This window comes from Primulina eburnea, chromosome 11 (genome assembly GCF_022965805.1).
Source record: "Primulina eburnea isolate SZY01 chromosome 11, ASM2296580v1, whole genome shotgun sequence".
In the NCBI taxonomy this organism is placed as follows: domain Eukaryota; kingdom Viridiplantae; phylum Streptophyta; class Magnoliopsida; order Lamiales; family Gesneriaceae; genus Primulina; species Primulina eburnea.
Window position 1 is genome coordinate 39,320,482 of NC_133111.1, and position 18,537 is coordinate 39,339,018.

The 18,537-nt window shown below is 31.7% G+C and overlaps 2 protein-coding genes and 1 long non-coding RNA gene across 4 annotated transcripts; 2 read left to right on the forward strand and 1 right to left on the reverse strand.

The window, feature by feature from the left end:
- The first annotated feature begins 745 nt into the window (after positions 1-745).
- LOC140805945 (thiol-disulfide oxidoreductase LTO1) lies at positions 746-5,363 on the forward strand. Of its 2 annotated transcripts, none has more exons than XM_073162328.1 (8): positions 746-929; positions 1,014-1,341; positions 1,849-2,105; positions 2,190-2,302; positions 2,720-2,867; positions 4,287-4,424; positions 4,708-4,838; positions 4,919-5,363. In XM_073162328.1, the coding sequence occupies exons 1-7, from the start codon at positions 822-824 to the stop codon at positions 4,801-4,803; spliced, it is 1,188 nt and encodes a 395-aa protein (XP_073018429.1). In that variant the 5' UTR covers positions 746-821; the 3' UTR covers positions 4,804-4,838; positions 4,919-5,363. The 2 variants fall into 2 exon arrangements, with proteins under 2 accessions (XP_073018429.1, XP_073018428.1); XM_073162327.1 differs by having other exon boundaries at positions 4,708-4,791.
- On the forward strand, positions 2,874-4,022 carry LOC140805946 (uncharacterized). The gene is made up of 2 exons (XR_012112397.1): positions 2,874-3,132; positions 3,924-4,022. It is a non-coding gene; the product is annotated as an uncharacterized lncRNA (long non-coding RNA).
- A 10,229-nt stretch (positions 5,364-15,592) lies between the features above and the next one.
- Positions 15,593-18,003, reverse strand: LOC140805948 (uncharacterized). Its single transcript, XM_073162329.1, has 3 exons — positions 17,692-18,003; positions 17,323-17,487; positions 15,593-15,952 (listed from the first exon to the last, which is right to left on the reverse strand). The coding sequence occupies exons 1-3, from the start codon at positions 17,915-17,917 to the stop codon at positions 15,918-15,920; spliced, it is 426 nt and encodes a 141-aa protein (XP_073018430.1). The 5' UTR covers positions 17,918-18,003; the 3' UTR covers positions 15,593-15,917.
- Between the last annotated feature and the right edge of the window lie 534 nt (positions 18,004-18,537).

Below are 18,537 nucleotides of genomic sequence, written 5' to 3' on the forward strand. Positions count from 1 at the left end.
TTTCTTAAAAATTCTCCTTATCAAAATAATAATTATAAACTACCATAAGCTAATTACACAAGATTGGTTGATGTCCTCAATGCATGTAGCGGAAGTGATGGGCATTTGGGAAGCACTAGCTGGCTTAAAGGATTGCAAATTCATAATGTTATTGTGGATTATGATGTAGAAATGGTCTAGACGAAGTTAAATTATTTATTTTAACATTGAATTTCTTCAAAGAAATTCATAATGTTATTGTTCAATATGATACTCAAACCGTCGTGAAGATGTTAAATGATTCAATTTCAGAGTATTCAAGCTTTGAATCAATCAAGTTTTGAACATTTCAAATTGTATGTTCACTTTTACTAATAGATAAACGAATCAAGTAGTTTATGCATAATCAAGGCCACTGCTTCAATGTCTGGTCAAAACTTTATTTAAGATGTAATTGCTGATTTAAAAAAAACAAAATAATTACACAATATTACAAAATAATTACACATATTTTCCGTGCAGAGTCGTGATTTGGTAAAGAGTGGGTCTCATGTGAGACCGTCTCACGGATTAAGATCCGTGAGACGGGTCAACTCTACTCATATTCATAATTAAAAGTCAACTCTACTCATATTCATAATTAAAAGTAATACTCTTAGCATAAAAAGTAATACTTTTAATGAATGACTCAAATAAAATATCCGTCTCACAAATATGACCCGTGAAACCGTCTCACATAGTTTTTGCATATGGTAAATGCGCTATGTACGAAGTGTAATTCAGGAGTTTTTGTTAAGTTCCCTTCACCAAGTACTACGTGAGAATACACCTTCGATTGCGTGATGAGGACTTCTGCTTTCTTCAGCAGCATATCATCCCCCTGTCTTCCCTTCAATCGAACTCCCTCTCTATCTCGTCCGTTTTATGCTCATTCAATTCCACGTGGAAAGGTTCGTATTCTCTCCTCTTTTCTTCTTGGGAATGGTTTTTTTTTTGGCGATTGATTGTTGAATTTAGTCGATTTGTGATGGTAGAATGGGGCTTGGGGACGGGAAGTATTGCTTCTCAGATTGAATTGCGTTTCGGAGCGGAATAAAGGTGCTGAACCTGCTCAATCCGAGTTCGAAACGACGGCGCCGGATCCTGCACCATCGGAGTCGTCATCCTCTTATTCGTCAGGAAATCACGGTGACGATGATACTGGCATTTCGGTATACAAATGGTGTACGGTTCTTGGAGGCGTTGGATTTTTGGAGACTGCGTATTTGACGTATCTCAAGTTCACCGATTCTGACGTCTTCTGTCCCGTGGGAGAGGGCTCTTGCACCACCATACTCACCAGTGACTACTCTTATGTTTTTGGTAATCTTTTATCTGATCTTAATTGAATGAGGGACGTTAAGTAACGAGATTATCGAGAGCTTTATTTTAACCAAATGAATATCATTCTGGTTATCCTTATTTATGAAAGCTAGTGCTCTTGAGTAAAATTGTTATGTGGAAAGTTTATAATATGCCATTTACATTCTAGGAAGAAAAAAAGAAAGTGACTCAGGACTCTAGCATGACAAAGGATTAATAACTGCTTCTACGCTTTTATTCATAGCTTGAGGTTGAGTTCAAGTGTTATAAACACTATGAATTTGCAACTTATTGTTATGGATATCTCCAGTTACCTTTCTGAATATGTTTTCTGTTTTTGTACCATTCATGTAGTGGGATCATTTCATCTATCCTCTGCTCAAATATTTCCTTGTTATTTTTGAAGGGAAAAAGTCATTTTCTGTTTGATGTCTCAACGAATACTATTTTCATTCAAAGCATAATTTTCAGAAATTATATCTCTTTGCCATCCCTTTCCATTGTTAGGTGTTCCTCTACCATTGCTTGGCTTCCTTGCATATGGATTAGTTGCATCCCTCGGCATACAATTGGATGGAAAGGAAAGAGGGTTTGACTCTGGGAAAAGTGATGGTGAAATAATCTTGCTGGGGACATCTACCTCTATGGCAGTTGCTTGCGCATACTTCTTGTATATTCTAAGCACCGAATTTTCTGGAGAATTGTGTTTATATTGTTTGACATCAGCAATACTATCCTTCAGCTTGTTCTTCATCACCCTAAAGGTTTGTCCATGGATAAAAGATCAGCCTTGCACTTATAAGTACTTCATGATGTAGCAATGACGTAAAGCTTTTGTTTAATTGCAGAGTTTTGGGACACAACATATTCAAAAACGGTTGGGTTCACTTATATCCATATCTATTTTGGTGGTTATTGTCTTGACTGCATCATATAATACTGCCCAGCCTGTCTCTCCAAGGTAACACAGTGTGCCTGTGATATTGAATAACCTTGTGCATTAATTTTAACGGAAGAATAACCTTGTAACAAAATGCATAATAATCAATAGTTTTGGAATTTTTATTAATAGTGGAACTGTGCAAGTAATACATAGGAATTCTAAGTACAAAAGTATGTTTAGATTGAGTCCGATGACCAACAGAAGATGTCTTTGGCAAAAATGTGGAATGTGACTACGAATCATTACATTGACTAAAATGTTTAAGGAAACCCTTTTGGCTTGAATGAAATTTTTTATTCTTGAATGTAAATAATGGGACTTTGTTTTTGAGCTCAAACTATATGTTATTGAGACAACGAGACTGTTATAACCTTTTGTCCAAAATGATATATCGCGTGATCTTGCATTATATTCCTTGCCTTGTATTTAACACAGCTTGACCAATATGGAACTACCATATTTCGAAACCAAGGTCACAAAAAAGTCAAGTCCCGTGGCCCTTTCACTTGCAAAACATCTACATTCAATTGGAGCTAAATTATATGGGGCTTTCTGGTGTTCACATTGTCAGGATCAGAAAGAGGTAATTTCTCTTTTGCTCTACTTCCAGTCAATTCGATGTAAGTGGTCTGTGGTTGGTTAGTCAACAAAATATCATATTAATTGTAAAGTCTGCTACATAATTAAATGAAGAAAAGGATCAGTGTTGTGGTGATTTGATCAGGAAAACTACCTTGGTTATTTACAAGAAAAATCAAACTCTATTTAATTTTCGCTCATGTATATATGTATACACACACACACACACATTTGAGACATGGTGGAGCACTTGTTGGTTAGATTGGCAAGTTGTTTTTTTTAAGATTTCATGTTTTCAAGTCATGTCTACTAGAAAATGCAACCTATCCCAACTTGGATATAATCATTAGAAGACTCATTCTTCTGTCCTTAACATTTTTAAATGGTAGGGCTCCATCAAGTTTTTCTACCAGTGATTCTTAGAAGGCCTTGGAGAGGTTTTAAAGTTTGTTTTCTGCCTTGGACACACTAAAATGTATCTTCAGTTTTTTAACCCGTCCATTCACTCATGTTACCCTTCCATTTCTTTCTTTAGTGAGTTTTGTAGAAGTTAAAGATTCGAAATACTGCACGAATAATTGTGACATAAAAATTTGCCTGATTAAATTCTTTTAATGCTGGTAGGTTATCTAGGAGTTTTTGAAGGATTAGAAGTACTAAGTTGCTCTAGGTTCTCATTAATTAATTGATAAAGGATGTCCTGAATTTATAATACTGAACTACTTCACGAGCTTTAACCGCATCCAAATAGAAAAAAATGGGTATTCCTTTTTCAATTTGTATATTGTTCCTAAAAAACAATGTCTTTAAATTTATTCATCTAACTTGAATATTGATCATTGTCATAATGACCCATTAGTTGCAAATATTATGTAAGAAATATCAGACACATTGCAACAGAAAACTCATTAATGCTCCCTATCAGAGCAAACACAAAGAATACCTAACTATTAAAGTGGACTCAATAGCAGGGTTATCAGGGATATTTGTCCCTATCAAATGAAAACATACAAGTTTATAGTATTTCTCAACTAATATGAGTTTTGTCCCATAACTTTAGGTTGTTTGGTGTGTTACATGTAACATAGAGGTTTAACTTTTAAGTCAACCTTTGTCATAAAAAAATCACAAGTCTATCCTGCCTGCGCAGAACCTTTTTATTTTATTTTATACTACCCTGCCTTAGAACTATTTTTCTATGATAAATATTTTTGGGGGAATGATCGTAAAATTCCAGCAGAAATTACTGTATTTTAATTTTCACTCTAGATACGCTTAGAAACATTCAATATGAGATTTTTTAGGTTAAGAGATATAATCTTTTGGAGTTAATGTTGCAGAATGCTGGTGAACTATTATCATGTTCCAGAATGGACTAACTATTTCTTCGTTGTACTTGCTTGTATTTGATTTCTGCGGACAGATGTTTGGGCGTGAAGCATCCAAACTTTTGGACTATGTGGAATGCTTTCCTGATGGTGTAAAGAAAGGAAATAAAATGGATCAGGCTTGTTTAGATGTTAAAATTGAAGGCTTCCCTACCTGGGTAATCAATGGTCAGGTATGATACTTCTTCAATTGAATATGAAACCACAGTTCACAATTTTTTTTCATGCTTTATTTCACCTTCATGAAAATTTATCTAAAACTGATGATGATTGAGTCACCAGCCACTTCATATGATACGTTTTGATTGCTTGTTTCTATAAATATGTTAGATATTACCGATAAGAATTTTATTTTATTTTATTTTACTTCATCATCTTGGGGTTGCCTGAGGAGTGGTGCCTTTTTATACACCTTTTTTGATGCTTCATTAGCTAAAAGGTAGGTACTTGTTCCAGGTTTTAAGTGGAGAGAAGGAGTTCGCTGAGCTTGCTGAATTATCTGGTATCAAACTTGAAGATTTAAGCCAACCAAAGGGGAAGGTCACCCCCTGAGAAACTAGCTGTGCCGTATTGTTTAGTAGACTAAAGTAACATGATTGCACCTCTTCTCTATGTTTCTACAGTTGCCATAACATCAACTAGCCTTATTTAAACAATGTTCATGCAGCTGTTCTTTCCTTAAATGATTTTCATGGATATACAATCTTCATCGGGGTTGAGCACAAGGAGCAGAGAGAATGAAAAAGGGAGGAAGGTGCGCCAATTCATGAATTTTCCTGTGAAACATATGTTACGAAGACACTGCTGGTTGCCAAATGAATTTTCTTTACATGACGGTGTATCGTCAAAAATTTGTAAATGGTAGCAGCAGTGACTGATCTGTTATAGTTCATGGGTGAGATTTTCTTGACTCTTGTACATCATGAACGATAGAGTGCAGGTCCTTGGGATAATGGGATGTTGAGCAAGTAATAAAAAGAATTACGGATTGTGGAGATATTTTTGCTGTGAAGCAATAAATCTCTTTTGTAAATTGTCATAAGCTCAATGCTGTGTATATCAATTTCTTTCAATAGGTCCATGCTCTGGTTAGACCCAGATTGTCTCTTCAATTCCCAGTTCTTCACCTCTCTTCTCCTATTTTATAGTTTCTTACTTTCAGGTAACGGAACGTACCCCGAGTTTATCCACAGACCACAATGAGGATTATTATTCCAAGGTTGATCCTTTTTTTTTGGGTTATCGTTGTAATTATTTAAAGGACGCGAATGGTAGCTTGTGTAATTAGGTTAAAGTTTAAGCCGCTTTAAATTTTCATATAATTTACACTAGACAAATTAATCTGTTAACAGGAGCATCATTAACAGGAGAATCATTACGCAAATTTCTTATCATCTCTCTTTTGCCAAATACAGTAGATTGCGGCAGCAGTTAAATGAGATTATGTTTTGTAAATCCTTTCCATTTATTTGTCATGTGAAATTATGAGAATGACGAGTTGAGGTAGGCAATGGAGACACAATTTGCTTGACCCTTTTGCCTCAACTGAATGCATAGGCCTACATCTAAACTACTGTATCATGCGACAGAATGTTGAAGCTTTTTGATATGCAAACGTATTACCTATACATTCACATAAAAAAGAAGATATGGGCACTACAGCAGCATTTCAATGTGTCTTAAAGAGCACGGTTAACACATGACACATTTCTGATGGCTTGTAGTGGTTAATAATCATTGGCACTTGAAGACCAATAATATTACCAATCGAACTTTTCCACTCTAATGGATTTTATCAAACTAAGATCGTTTTCCTTTTTTAGTATGCAAACTGATCTCTCTTTGATTTGCCCGATCAGCATCTAGTTTAGCATTAATGAAATTCTGAAGGTCCCATCTCCCTTCATTTTTCTATATATATATATATATATATATATATATATATATATATATATATATATACATATATTATTATAGTTGTTTAGCTAGTTAATTCTAGAAAATCTGTCATCCAACTAATCCACAAACGTTGGGAAATAGTATGTAGCCATGACACACAAGTGCGTCAATATATAAAAACATTACTGCAAACCGTAACAAACAACGTACGCAATACAAAAACATAACATAAATGAACAAAAACCCCAACTACTATATGATTTGAGACAGCAACTGATAACTGGACTCGACTCGAAACCTAAATATGAAGACGAATATATATATGCTCACAAACCAAAGCTAGAAATTTCGACGTACAAGACATCATAGTTAAATCATCAGGAATCCCTTTCGTGCACGGTGCGCTTCTTGGCCTATAGTATAAGAAATTCTAGCAGTGAATCCCAATCACGTGATATAAATTTTATTTGGAAGGTGGTGGAGACGATATGAATGGGATATAAGGGAACTGAGGGAAGCTGATGGGAATTGAAGAAAATGGAGGCAAAGGGAATTTAGGTACACCAGGGATTGATGGAATAGCTGGAATGGTGGGGATTGATGCAGTAGGTGGCACACTTGGTTTCGGCAATGCGGATGGAATAGTAGGGTTCGTAGGAAATGATGGCATTGGTGGCAAGCTTGCTGCGGGAATGGTTGGGTTGGTTGGAATTGATGGGATGCTGGGTAAACCCGGTCCAGATTGCAACAGATGACGCGAAGCGTCGCATTTTTCCATGTTGTGCGCCATGAATGCCATTACAGAAAGAACCATAAGACAATTGTATATTGCTCTCGCCATGATATGGTTGCTTCAAGATTGAAATAAATAACGAAAGAAGTATTGCAACTTCGGATTTGTATATAATTAAGCTTTGGTTTTGCTGATGGAAAACAAATTGGATTTTGGGGTATATATAGATGAGATTTTTAAGGCAAGCTTTTGGTAATTTTGACTTGTGTTTCTTAGGTTGGTGGAAATGGGTTTAGTTTGGTTACGACTCTAATGGTTTGTTTGGAAATGTTTCTTGGTCCAATTGCATGGTAACTGGATGAAGTACGTAAAAGTCAATTTTTTGGCCAGCTAAGTGTTGTGTTTTATAAATGAGTTCTCGTAAATTCTGAATCAATTATTTTAGATGTGCTTAATCTAGGAGTTGTTAAACAACCACAAAATGGTGTTTTATTTTGAGTGAGTCTCATGTGAGACCGTCTCACGGATCATAATCTGTGAGACGGGTCAACCCTACTCATATTCACAATTAAAAGTAATAATCGTAGCATAAAAAGTAATATTTTTTCATAGGTGACCCAAATAAGATATCTGTCTCACAAATACGACTCGTGAGACCGTCTCACACAAGTTCTTGCCTTTTATTTTTCAATTATAAGATAAATAGAAATAATTTGATATAATCAAGTCTTTCCTTGATGATCACATATAATATTCACAAGTACCATCATTTATATAAATGGAAATGTGAAATATGGCATAATTGAGTGGTAAAATAATTGAAATTCAGTGGCTATTAGAAATGGACAAAATAAGAGGCTTTAAAAAATCAGACCAATAAACTATTATAGGCTTGTGCCCTATATTTATTCTCTAAGTTTTTGAGGATGTTTGAGAAATTATTTTCTCATTTATATTCGAATTAGGATTGTGAGATTGAGTGTTTTATATGCATTTGTAATTTTCTCTTTATATAATAAAAATTTGCAATAACTTCGTGAACATAGCTTATATCGAATGAATCACACAATTTTTTGTGTTCTTGTTGATTATTTTATTGAATTCTCATATCGTGCAAAACTTATATTAGTATTAGTATATAGGACATGAACTCCATTGAAGTAAAGATAAATCTCATTTACCACCGCTTGATTAAATTGCAATAGTAGATATATATTTTCCTCATCTTATTCAGACTAGTCATCCAAAATATATGTGTTATCATCTTTGGTGAAACATATTATAGAAGAATCAAATTATCCTCTCGTTAATTTTTCCGACGAGTGATTGAGACACTACAAGAAAAAAATGCTTATGGTGATATTCATAAATGTCATCATATTCAATATTTAGTGACATTTTATTTTTAGTGACACCACCAATAAATGTCATCTATTCCAATGTCGTCTTAAACTTACTGACATTTTTTAATGTCATTATAAGATGTTAATGACAACTTCATACGTGTTACTAATAATTCATATAATGACAATTTTAAATGTCAGGAAAACTAATATTTAAATACATTTATAGATGCCTTGTTATTATAGTAACAATGACAAATTTATATGTCAGTTAAAATCATTTATAATGATAACTAAAAGTGTCGTGTATGTTATTTATATTGACAATAACAAATGTGAAATATTTGGGTTGGATAAATATAGGAGGAGGGAAATTAGATAAAATAAATGTGAGAATAAAAAAACATATTAGATTAGTTATCCTGAAATTTTTAATTGATGTCATTTTTTATATGGAGGGAGACAATTATTTTCCCTCCTCCAATATTTATCTAACTCAAATATTCTCACACTTATTTATAGTGAAATTTTTTAGTTTTTAACGATTTTTTACGATGTGGGAAAAGTAATTGTTTCCCTCCATATAAAAGATGACATCAATTAAAAATGTCATGATAACTAATCTAATATGTTTTTTTATTTTACACATTATTAATTTTTTACAAGTGTCATTATTAAGTATTTGTAACAACATTTAATTAAAAGTGTCTACAAAAAAGTGTCACAATAGCTAGATATATAAATAAAATAGTGTGATTTTCTAATCAATAATTCATTTCCCAAATTTATAATCATAGTATTTTACATATTTTCTTAGGCGTTGATTAACCAGCTTTTAAAAAAAATACATTGTTATCTTTTAATGAACAATAATAGCTGTATATTTACTACTCACCTATATTGTTTAGTTTTATGTCTGAAAATTAAATTTATTACTTCTTAGTTTCCACTTTTTTTAAAAAAAACGCACAAGCCACTGAAACCATGCATTCAGTTTTACTTAAAAAATCGCACCATACAAAAATGTTTGAAACATAACCGTACATGACAATTCGGTTTGAAATGAGTGAAAAATCTGCATGAATCGCACTGTGATCACCCTATTGCAAGACTTTCATTTAGTTAAATTAAATTTCATTAAATTCTATCAAATAACAATTCCATTTTCAAATTTCATTTTTCCCAAATACTTAATATTGTATTTATAATTCCACATTCCATCGAATCCCATGTTACCAAACAGAGTGTCAAGTGATGTAAAATTGAAAAGACATGAACTATTTTGAAATGGAGGATACCAAAGAGTTTTAATATATGTGTGTTGTCTAATTATTTATTTAAAGATATTTTAGGTATTTGGCATGTATATGCACACTTGATACATGTTTCGGACAGCTACTAGTGGTTATAAATTTCGTCCAACTAGCTAGTCGTTTCCTTTTTAGTATGAATCTCTTCACTAACATTATATAATCTTTAATCTTTATATATATATATATATATATATATATATATATATATATATAGACACACACCTATAAATAGACAAAAACTTGTGTGAGACGGATCTCTTATTTGGATCATCAATGAAAAATTATTACATTTTATGCTAAGAGTATTACTTTTTATTGTGATTATGAGTAGGGTTGACCCGTCTCACAGATTAAAATCCGTGAGACGGTCTCACATGAGACTCACTCATATAAATATACCACTTCAATTGTGAATTTTCTTATATGTCCTTGTTCATTTAAATTAGCCAATTAAATTATTAGGTTATCTTAAGGTTTTTTTTTTGTAATTCATTGTCCATCTTAAATGAACTTGGACATTAATACACATTCCTCTTTATTTCTTAAATTTTATGCCGAAAAAATTATTTTTTTTAACATTTCCTTGTTCATTTAAGTTAGCAAATTAAATTAATATGTCTTTTTAAGGGTTTTTTGTGATTCGTTGTCCATCTTAGATAGATTTGGACATTAATTTACATTTTTCTTTATTTTCTAAATTTTCTGTAAAAAAATTATTTATTTACATTTCTTAGTCAATTTTGTGATTCATTGTCCATCTTAGATATATTTGGACATTAATACACATTCTTTTTTTTTTTCTTCTAAATTTTAAACTAAATTTATGATATAATCTTTAAAAAAAATTTATCAATATAATCCTTATAATAAATATGAATTATATTGATAGTTTATTATCATTTGTTATATATTACAATTTTACATATAAAAATTTTTAACTGGGTATTACATATTATTTTATTTATATATAGTTTTTACTATATATATTTATTTGAGTGGTATTATTTTAAAATTTTATTTCTCTTAAATTATTAATCACAAATATTAATTTATAAATGAATGATTCTTATATAAAATTAATTATCTATAATATGTATTCTAAAAAAACATAGAAATTAAATAAAATCCGCAATGTTTGAAAAGTTAGCAAAAGCAAAAGTGATATATATTTACTTTAATAACAAGTTTAATGATTTTATTTTAACATTATTATGATAATTTAGTAAATTAAGAGAATTTTATTTGACGTTTATCTATATGTACTCTATTTAAGTATATTTTGGTTTTGATTTTAGTAAAATTCACTATTCTGTTAATTTTATTTTTATTGTTTTTTTCATTTTGAATGATATTTGAATGAAAAATATTTTTGCTGATTTATCATTTAAGAGAGTTGTATTATGTCGCGGATTGAAAAAATGTCATATAAATAAGTGAATATATATGATTTATTGTCATGATGTATTTTGTTTTGATATATTTAGATTGATAAATATCTATAAATATGATGTTATTTAAACTACTTTAAATATTATCTAATTCTCGTTATTATATTTTTCATTATTAGTCATCTACGTGCATCGCACGTGTACATTCCTAGTATATATATGCACCGGTGCATCTAGTTTAGCATTAATGAAATTCTAGCTGAAGGTCCCTTCATTTTCTGTTTGTTATTATAGTTATTTGGTTAGGTAATTCCAGCAAATCTTAGTCACTGCTGCGGCTGCGGAACGGCCAGAGCTAACGTCCAATGTGAAATATTAGAGTAGAGGAGAAATTAATGTGTCACACCCTTTTGTACTAAAACAGATATGGAACCACAAACCGTATGTAATAAACAAAACAATACACAAACGTAAATGAACAGAAACCCCAACTAGCTACTGCGGTAGGATTTGGGACAACTGGTAACTGGACTAGCACCTCAATATAAAGAGGAATGCATGCTCCTAATCACATACCAAAGCTAGAAGTTTCAATAAATACAAGAAATCATAAATTCATCATGGATCCCTTTCATAACGCTCTATCGTAGATGGCCTAGTGCATGTGAAATTCTAGTTGGAAGGTGGTGGAGAGGATATGAATGGGATATAAGGGATCTGAGGGAAGCTGGTGGGAATTGAAGACAATGGAGGCAAAGGAAATTTAGGTACACTAGGGATCGATGGAATGGTGGGGATTGATGCAGTAGGTGGTTTTGGCAATGCAGATGGAATAGTAGGGTTTGTAGGAACTGATGGCATTTGTGGCAAGCTTGGTTTTGGCAATGCCGTGGGAATAGCCGGGTTGGTAGGCAGTAATGGCAATGGTGGCAGTGGTGATGGAATGCTGGGTAACCCCGGTCCAGATTGCAACAAATGACGGGAAGCATCACATTTTTCGACATTGTTTGTGATGAATATTGTCGTCACGGAAAGAACCATGAGGCAGATGTAAATGGTTCTGGCCATGATATATTTGCTTCGGGATCGAACTAGATTGGGAAAAGGTATGAAACTTGGGGGGTTTGTTGCAAAAAGTTTTGGTCTTGGCGATGATGAAAAACATATGGTATATATAGATATGGAGTTTAAGGCATGCTTTTGGTATTTTTGACTAGTGTTTTTTAGGTTGGTGAAAATGGGTTTAGTTTGGTTATGACTCCCGTAGGTTATTTGGAAATGTTAACATTGGAGATACAAGTTGTTACTTCAGTTTATTACATGGCTAATTTAATGGGGAATAAAACAAATTTTCAAATTCTTGGTCTTAGGTCACCTAATTGTGATGTTTATGAGTGAGCCATTGTAAAATTTGAATCAATGATGTTAGATGTGCTTCATCTAGGAGTTGTTAAACAACCACTAGGCGGTCATCTTGTCTGCAAAATGGTGTTTTATTTTTCATTTGTAAAATATACGATATTGTGGTTTTTTAGTGATATCGAGATTTCAATGATGCAGGACGTGTATGTAATTAACCTTATTCTCTCTCGTAAACTAAAGCATGTTAAAATATTTTGAACTTTATTAAAAATTCTAAAGAATAGAGAATTAGTACAACTACATTATTTACAACTGGACATTCATATTTATAGTGTACATTTTTAAGGAATTTAAATAATTAGATAAAGTTAGAAATACTAAACTAATGAAGAACTAGATTAGATCTACATACGCATAAACATAATATGTAAAAATCGATATGTGAAAATATAAACAAGAAAGAATTCTAGTCTGTAGCCATTGATGTTGAATTTGAGAGAAAAACTGCAGAGATCTCATGAACACTAGAAAACATAAATTTTTAAATTTTTATTTAATTGTATGTGGTGTATTTTTGAATAACTACATAGATTTAAGGATCATGTATGTTACTATTTATATACGTTCTCTAACCATCATTGAGAAACTCAAGATTGGACAAATCTTGATGATTTTTGTCTAGTATATGGTAAATTAATATCATGATATTTACAATCTTAATATAGATAATATTGTTGATTTACTTTCTTCTAAATTTGAAATGTCTCTCATTTTTATCTTAATGAAATATGTTACAATAATTTAATTATTTTATGGACTTCAATAAAATAATCTAACATTTTACCACTTGGTCAACATATTTCAAATAACTGAATAATCAAGAAATCAATCACCATCCAAAGTTAAGAACCAAATACATGAATCGTGACGATAGATTCTCTTATAGTGAGTATTATCTCATATGTATTATATTGCTTAATATAACTTAATGAATAAAACCAAGTTTTTATTCTAAATCAAACTTAATTAATATTTGAGTGAGTCTCATGTGAGACCGTCTCACGGATCTTAATCTGTGAGACGGGTCAACCCTACCTATATTCACAATAAAAAATAATACTCTTAGCATAAAAAATAATATTTTTTAATGGATGACCCAAACAAGAGATCTGTCTCACAAATACGACCCGTGAGACCGTCTCACACAAGTTTTCGTCTTAATATTTTCTCCAAATAACTAAATATATAAATAACTAAATATGATAAATATCATAACCGAATGAGTTTCATAAATATAATACAAATATTTGTATATACCATGAAATCTTTTAGAAACAATGGTCATCATTAATTACTACTAGCTACTCTGCACACGCGGTACGTGTGTGTACAATTTTTTTTATAATTATTTATGGACTAAAATGAAATTTGACAAATTATCGAGGTACTAAAGTGCTATTTGAATAATTGTAATAAAAAAAATAAAAACAAAAATGTTTTTTGAAATTAAAAAAAAAAACAAAAATGTAATTTTGATATCAAATAGGGGCAAAATAGAGAAACCAAAAAACAGACCAAAGACACCAAAAACAGTTATTCTAATATGCTTAAACTTAATAAATAGTAAAAGATATGATCACATATTATTTTGCATGTATTTAGTAATGACAACTTTATTTTGCTTAAAACGTCCTCCAAATACTAAAATACTTAATGGTGACATTAAATTCGACTGTTGCTTTAGTCAGAAAACTACAACTTAATTGGCGTAATATAATCATAATGATTTGGACATAATATTCACAATTCTAAGCCAAATATGAAACTTCTTATCATACACCATACAACGGTGTTTCAAAATAGGAGATGAATTTAGACTCCATGGTGGAATCAATAAATTACTTCCAAATTGTTAATTCTTCAATACATAAGCATGTAATATTTAATATCATGAATGTATACTAAAAATATTTTGCAACTTTCTAGTGGTCAATACTCAATACTTAGATAAACAAATTATGCTCTCATTAACCTTCTAATATACATAATGGTCCACAATGTTCTCAACAAAACTCAAAGAAGAGATAACATTGTGAAACCTTGAATATCACTAATGTGATACTTGTTTCGAACAATATATCTTTTTTATACATAAATATCGATATGCGGAAATATAAATAAGAACGAATTCTAACAGATAACCGATATCTTAATCGAAAATAATATTTTTAATAATCGTCTATAACAAGCTACTTATTCTAAAAATGGGTATTTTCCCAACTCCACATTGTCTTCAAAAAATTTACAAACGCAATGCTGTAAACCTCTCTCTCCTTATATATCTCTTAAGTGGGACACCAAAAAGTTATGGCTTCAATTAGCTATAGATTTAATGTGTCGAGTTTTATCCTCTAGAGCTCAAAAAGTTGTGTTTGTCTATTTAATTAGCATACCGAGGATATTCAGTACTCGTTAATTAATTTGTTGTCGTTTCTCATGAATGTTATCTGCCAATCGTTGTAAGAAACTTACTGTCAAATTCACGACTCCGTTGCGGTCCTTTTTTTTCCCCCTAAACTACGGGGTGGGGAGGCCTCGAACTCGAACAACTTAAGGGAGAAAGAGGGTGAGACCACTTGGACCAAAACTACCGTCCTTTTAACTACAAAGACATTGGATAATGTGTACCCTTTATTTTTTTGGAAATTCGCATCATATGATTCAAAGATAATTTGACCATATTATATAGTAAGAAATACTCGAGATAGAATCTTTAGAAGTTGAACACAAACATCATTAGAAACAAAAAATTAGAGTAAAGGATAATATATCCTATTATTAGACTCGATCTGATCAGGTAAACAAACCGATGGTTCGACAAGTACCCTTAAATTTTCAATTTTCAATTTAGATTTGATCAGGAAAAATTTTCATTAATTCCGATACTCTAAAATTTTTAAAACTAAGAACAGATTTCAAAACCTAAAGTTCTGTACTCCAATTGTACGAAAATTTTATAATTAAAAAAGAAGTGTGAAAATTATATTTGAAAAAAAAATTAATTAATACATATAAAAAACCAAAAAAATTAGTGCTTTAACTTAAATTTAACTTGTCTAAGCATCATCTTAATTAATTATTAATATTGCCAAAAAAAACATTCATTAGGGCAGTTGATGTTCCAGTTAGAACATTGACCACAGTCCGGTTTCGAGTAGAGTCCAGTTAGAACCGCTAACACGCACAAGGTCATCTCAACAAAGACACTTAAATTCCAGAAAAAAAAAATACGGAAGTTGGCTCTTTCTGAAAATCACACAACTGAATTCCTCATATAAAGCTTCCAGTCCATTAGTACTAAGTTTAAGTGTTAATGCTCTAACAATTTTTTTAGTGTTAATGCTCTAACAAATTTTTTTACTCAATAAACAACAAAAAGGTAACATGATTGCAGGAAGTCAGATACATGAGTAGCATGATGAATTCAACTCTTAAATGTCGCATCATTGTGAGCTGAATGGTTTGATGTGTCCTCGTTTTGATACTTCATGTATTGTTTTCTAAAATGCAGAAATTTATTAGCTGCCGTCAAATGGAATAGGCAACTGAAGATGTACCGTTAATCATGTTAATGTTGTCCACTGCTTTGTGATACCAACTTATCTGCAAGTACAAGACATATATAACATAGTTATTAGGCAACATTGGATCAGCTAACAAGAAAACTTTATCACGCTTGTAAAATACAAACCAAGTAAAACCATAGAATCGGAGGTATGGGAGGTAGTTTAGAAGAGGTAGCACGGATGTTTTACCTTGAATAAAAAAGCAATTAAATTTACATTGTCTATGACTCAATTCTTCATTATAAAAACAAAATGAATATTGACCAAATACACTGAGCACCCCCTCATTTAGTTTCATGGGTTCACATAAGAAAGCATTCATGAAAGTAGCTCATTACTCTGGAACATAGGGCACGTCCTAGAACAAAACAATTTCTGAAATTGAACCTAGTGTTTTTAGGCAACAACATCACGACTTTGAATAAGTTCATTAGTTATCTGAAATAACAAGGGGAACAAGATCAAAAGGGAAGGCGACGTAGAGTTCTTAATCACCAATCACTAAAAAGCACAAAAGAAGAATGCAGAATGCATGTGAATTATGCAATTAAAGACAAAAAGACCACATCTCACCACATCAAACATAGACAAAAAGGCCACATTTCACCACATCAAACACTAGCATTTTCGCAGTCAACAAAAAAGTCAATGCACCTTTATGTTGCCATGATTAATGCAAAGTCCCATGGCTATACATGAAAATCTCCTGATTATATTTCATAAACCACCACCAGTATTTTCAAGATTTGTGCTCTCCATATGATGTGCGACTAGTTAGCATTAGAATAATTTTCATTTTAAATCCACACTTTCATCATCTCCTCCCCTTCTCCTGCTCACTCATCCCTCTCCTCACCCATCTCACTGAGACAAAAATAATTCAAACAAGTTCTTGTTTCAGTTTCAATGGTATATAATATGCACAACTGAGATAAAACAGTAGCCAAGTCTTGTAATTTGGCTAGTTCCTGATGCATAGCTTATTTAATATTTTAACTATTGCATGCTAACAAAGAGGCAGCTACAATTGGGGGTGCAACGAACAAAGTCAAGCTAAATACTGTTCATATTTCAATGCTTGAATATTTAGTTTCAGCTTTAGCAGAGACAGCCAAAACTAAAAAATCCTCACTCGAGTTAGAATTTCCTAACTTAAGTCAGCCAAAGCTAAAAAAATGAAGTTGTTTGAACTCATCCTCACCCAAGTTACAATTTTCTAACTTGTGCTTGAGCATTCACGACCTAACAAACAAATAAATTTGGCTTCAAATAATTTCAAACTCAAGCTCACCTTTACCGTAAAATTCTGAATTCAAATAACTGGTTCATCAAGTTGGTCCTATTCACTTCATTAAATGGACAACATTGAACTTGACAGAGGGAATAAGAAAAGAAATAGAATCGCACCACGCATCAATCCAGCTGATATCATTCGATCCATATTGTCAATCCGCTGTTGTATAGACTTTAAAACTGAATTTAATGATCTGACCCTTTTCCTAACACCAGAAATCCTCGCTGAATGTTGCATGATGAAGGTCGACGGTGCATCTTCCAGTAAATTATCAAGCTCTGGAGAAAATAGAGATTAAAAAATAGCCCAAAAAACTACGTCTAAAATTGAAGTAGATCAAATTGGTACGCAATTACCACTAACTAGTATAAATATGTCTTTTTTCAAACATCATCATCACCAAAACCCCCTTTATGCATCACATTTCGGAGCACTAAGATAAATCCAAATTGTCCGCGCATAGTAAAAACTAGTAAAATCACCTCCGGTGAGGCGATCGAGAGCAGAGCATAGTTTATCTTGGCTTCTAGAGGTGGCGTCGGCCGTGCGATCGAAGCCTGTGATTACAGATGAAATCAACAGGTTCAAACTGTCCGCTACCGAGGAATTTGAGCAATTTGTCGCAGCTGAATTGTCAGTAGATTCGCGTTCATCGCCAGGGTTGACGGCGGTCCCCGGCGAACGATCATCTTGGGTTCCGTCCGACATGCTTTCCGGGTACTAATTGGGTTATTGAGAACAATTCGTCCTCAGTTTTACCAAAAATTAAAGGTCGTCGACATAAACTACGCTGCTTAGATTAACGATCACTGTGGTTAGATTTTGTAAAATTTTATAAATTTCTAAAAAAAATTATAGAATTTATTTATTTTGCACTAATATTTGTAAACTTTTCATATAATCATTTATAATTTATAATTGTTATTTTTTAAAAAAAATTAACTAACAGTTGATTTTAATAATTTTTATTTATTTCAAATGTGTTTATCTCTCTATATAATATTTTTTATTTATTGATTTAATTTATAAATGACAATATTGCAATTAAAGTTGAAATTATTCAAATCAATTCAACATATTTATTTAATTAATTGATATTTTTAAAAATTAAATAAAAATAATCTTTAATATTAAAATCAAACTTAAAATAATATTCATCTTAAATAAATTTCTGTATAAAATATATATTTAGTTTGTTTTTACAAAATATCAAACAAGATGATTATTTGTACTTGAAAATAAATAATAAGTATATTAAAATATATGTAGTTTGTGTATATATGTTTGTTGCTAAAATTTTAAAACTATGTATCAATCAAACACAAACT

What these genes read in the sequence shown, in the direction of transcription:
- LOC140805948 (XM_073162329.1), bottom strand. Translation starts at nt 17,917, where the DNA reads ATGTCGGACGGAACCCAAGATGATCGTTCGCCGGGGACCGCCGTCAAC. An exon ending in TCTCGATCGCCTCACCGGAG is followed by an intron (nt 17,488 to 17,691) that starts GTGATTTTACTA and finishes TATTTTCTCCAG; the next exon opens with AGCTTGATAATTTACTGGAA. An exon ending in ATCAGCTGGATTGATGCGTG is followed by an intron (nt 15,953 to 17,322) that starts GTGCGATTCTAT and finishes TTGTACTTGCAG; the next exon opens with ATAAGTTGGTATCACAAAGC.
- LOC140805945 (XM_073162327.1), top strand. Translation starts at nt 822, where the DNA reads ATGAGGACTTCTGCTTTCTTCAGCAGCATATCATCCCCCTGTCTTCCC. An exon ending in TGTTCTTCATCACCCTAAAG is followed by an intron (nt 2,106 to 2,189) that starts GTTTGTCCATGG and finishes GTTTAATTGCAG; the next exon opens with AGTTTTGGGACACAACATAT. An exon ending in GCCCAGCCTGTCTCTCCAAG is followed by an intron (nt 2,303 to 2,719) that starts GTAACACAGTGT and finishes TATTTAACACAG; the next exon opens with CTTGACCAATATGGAACTAC.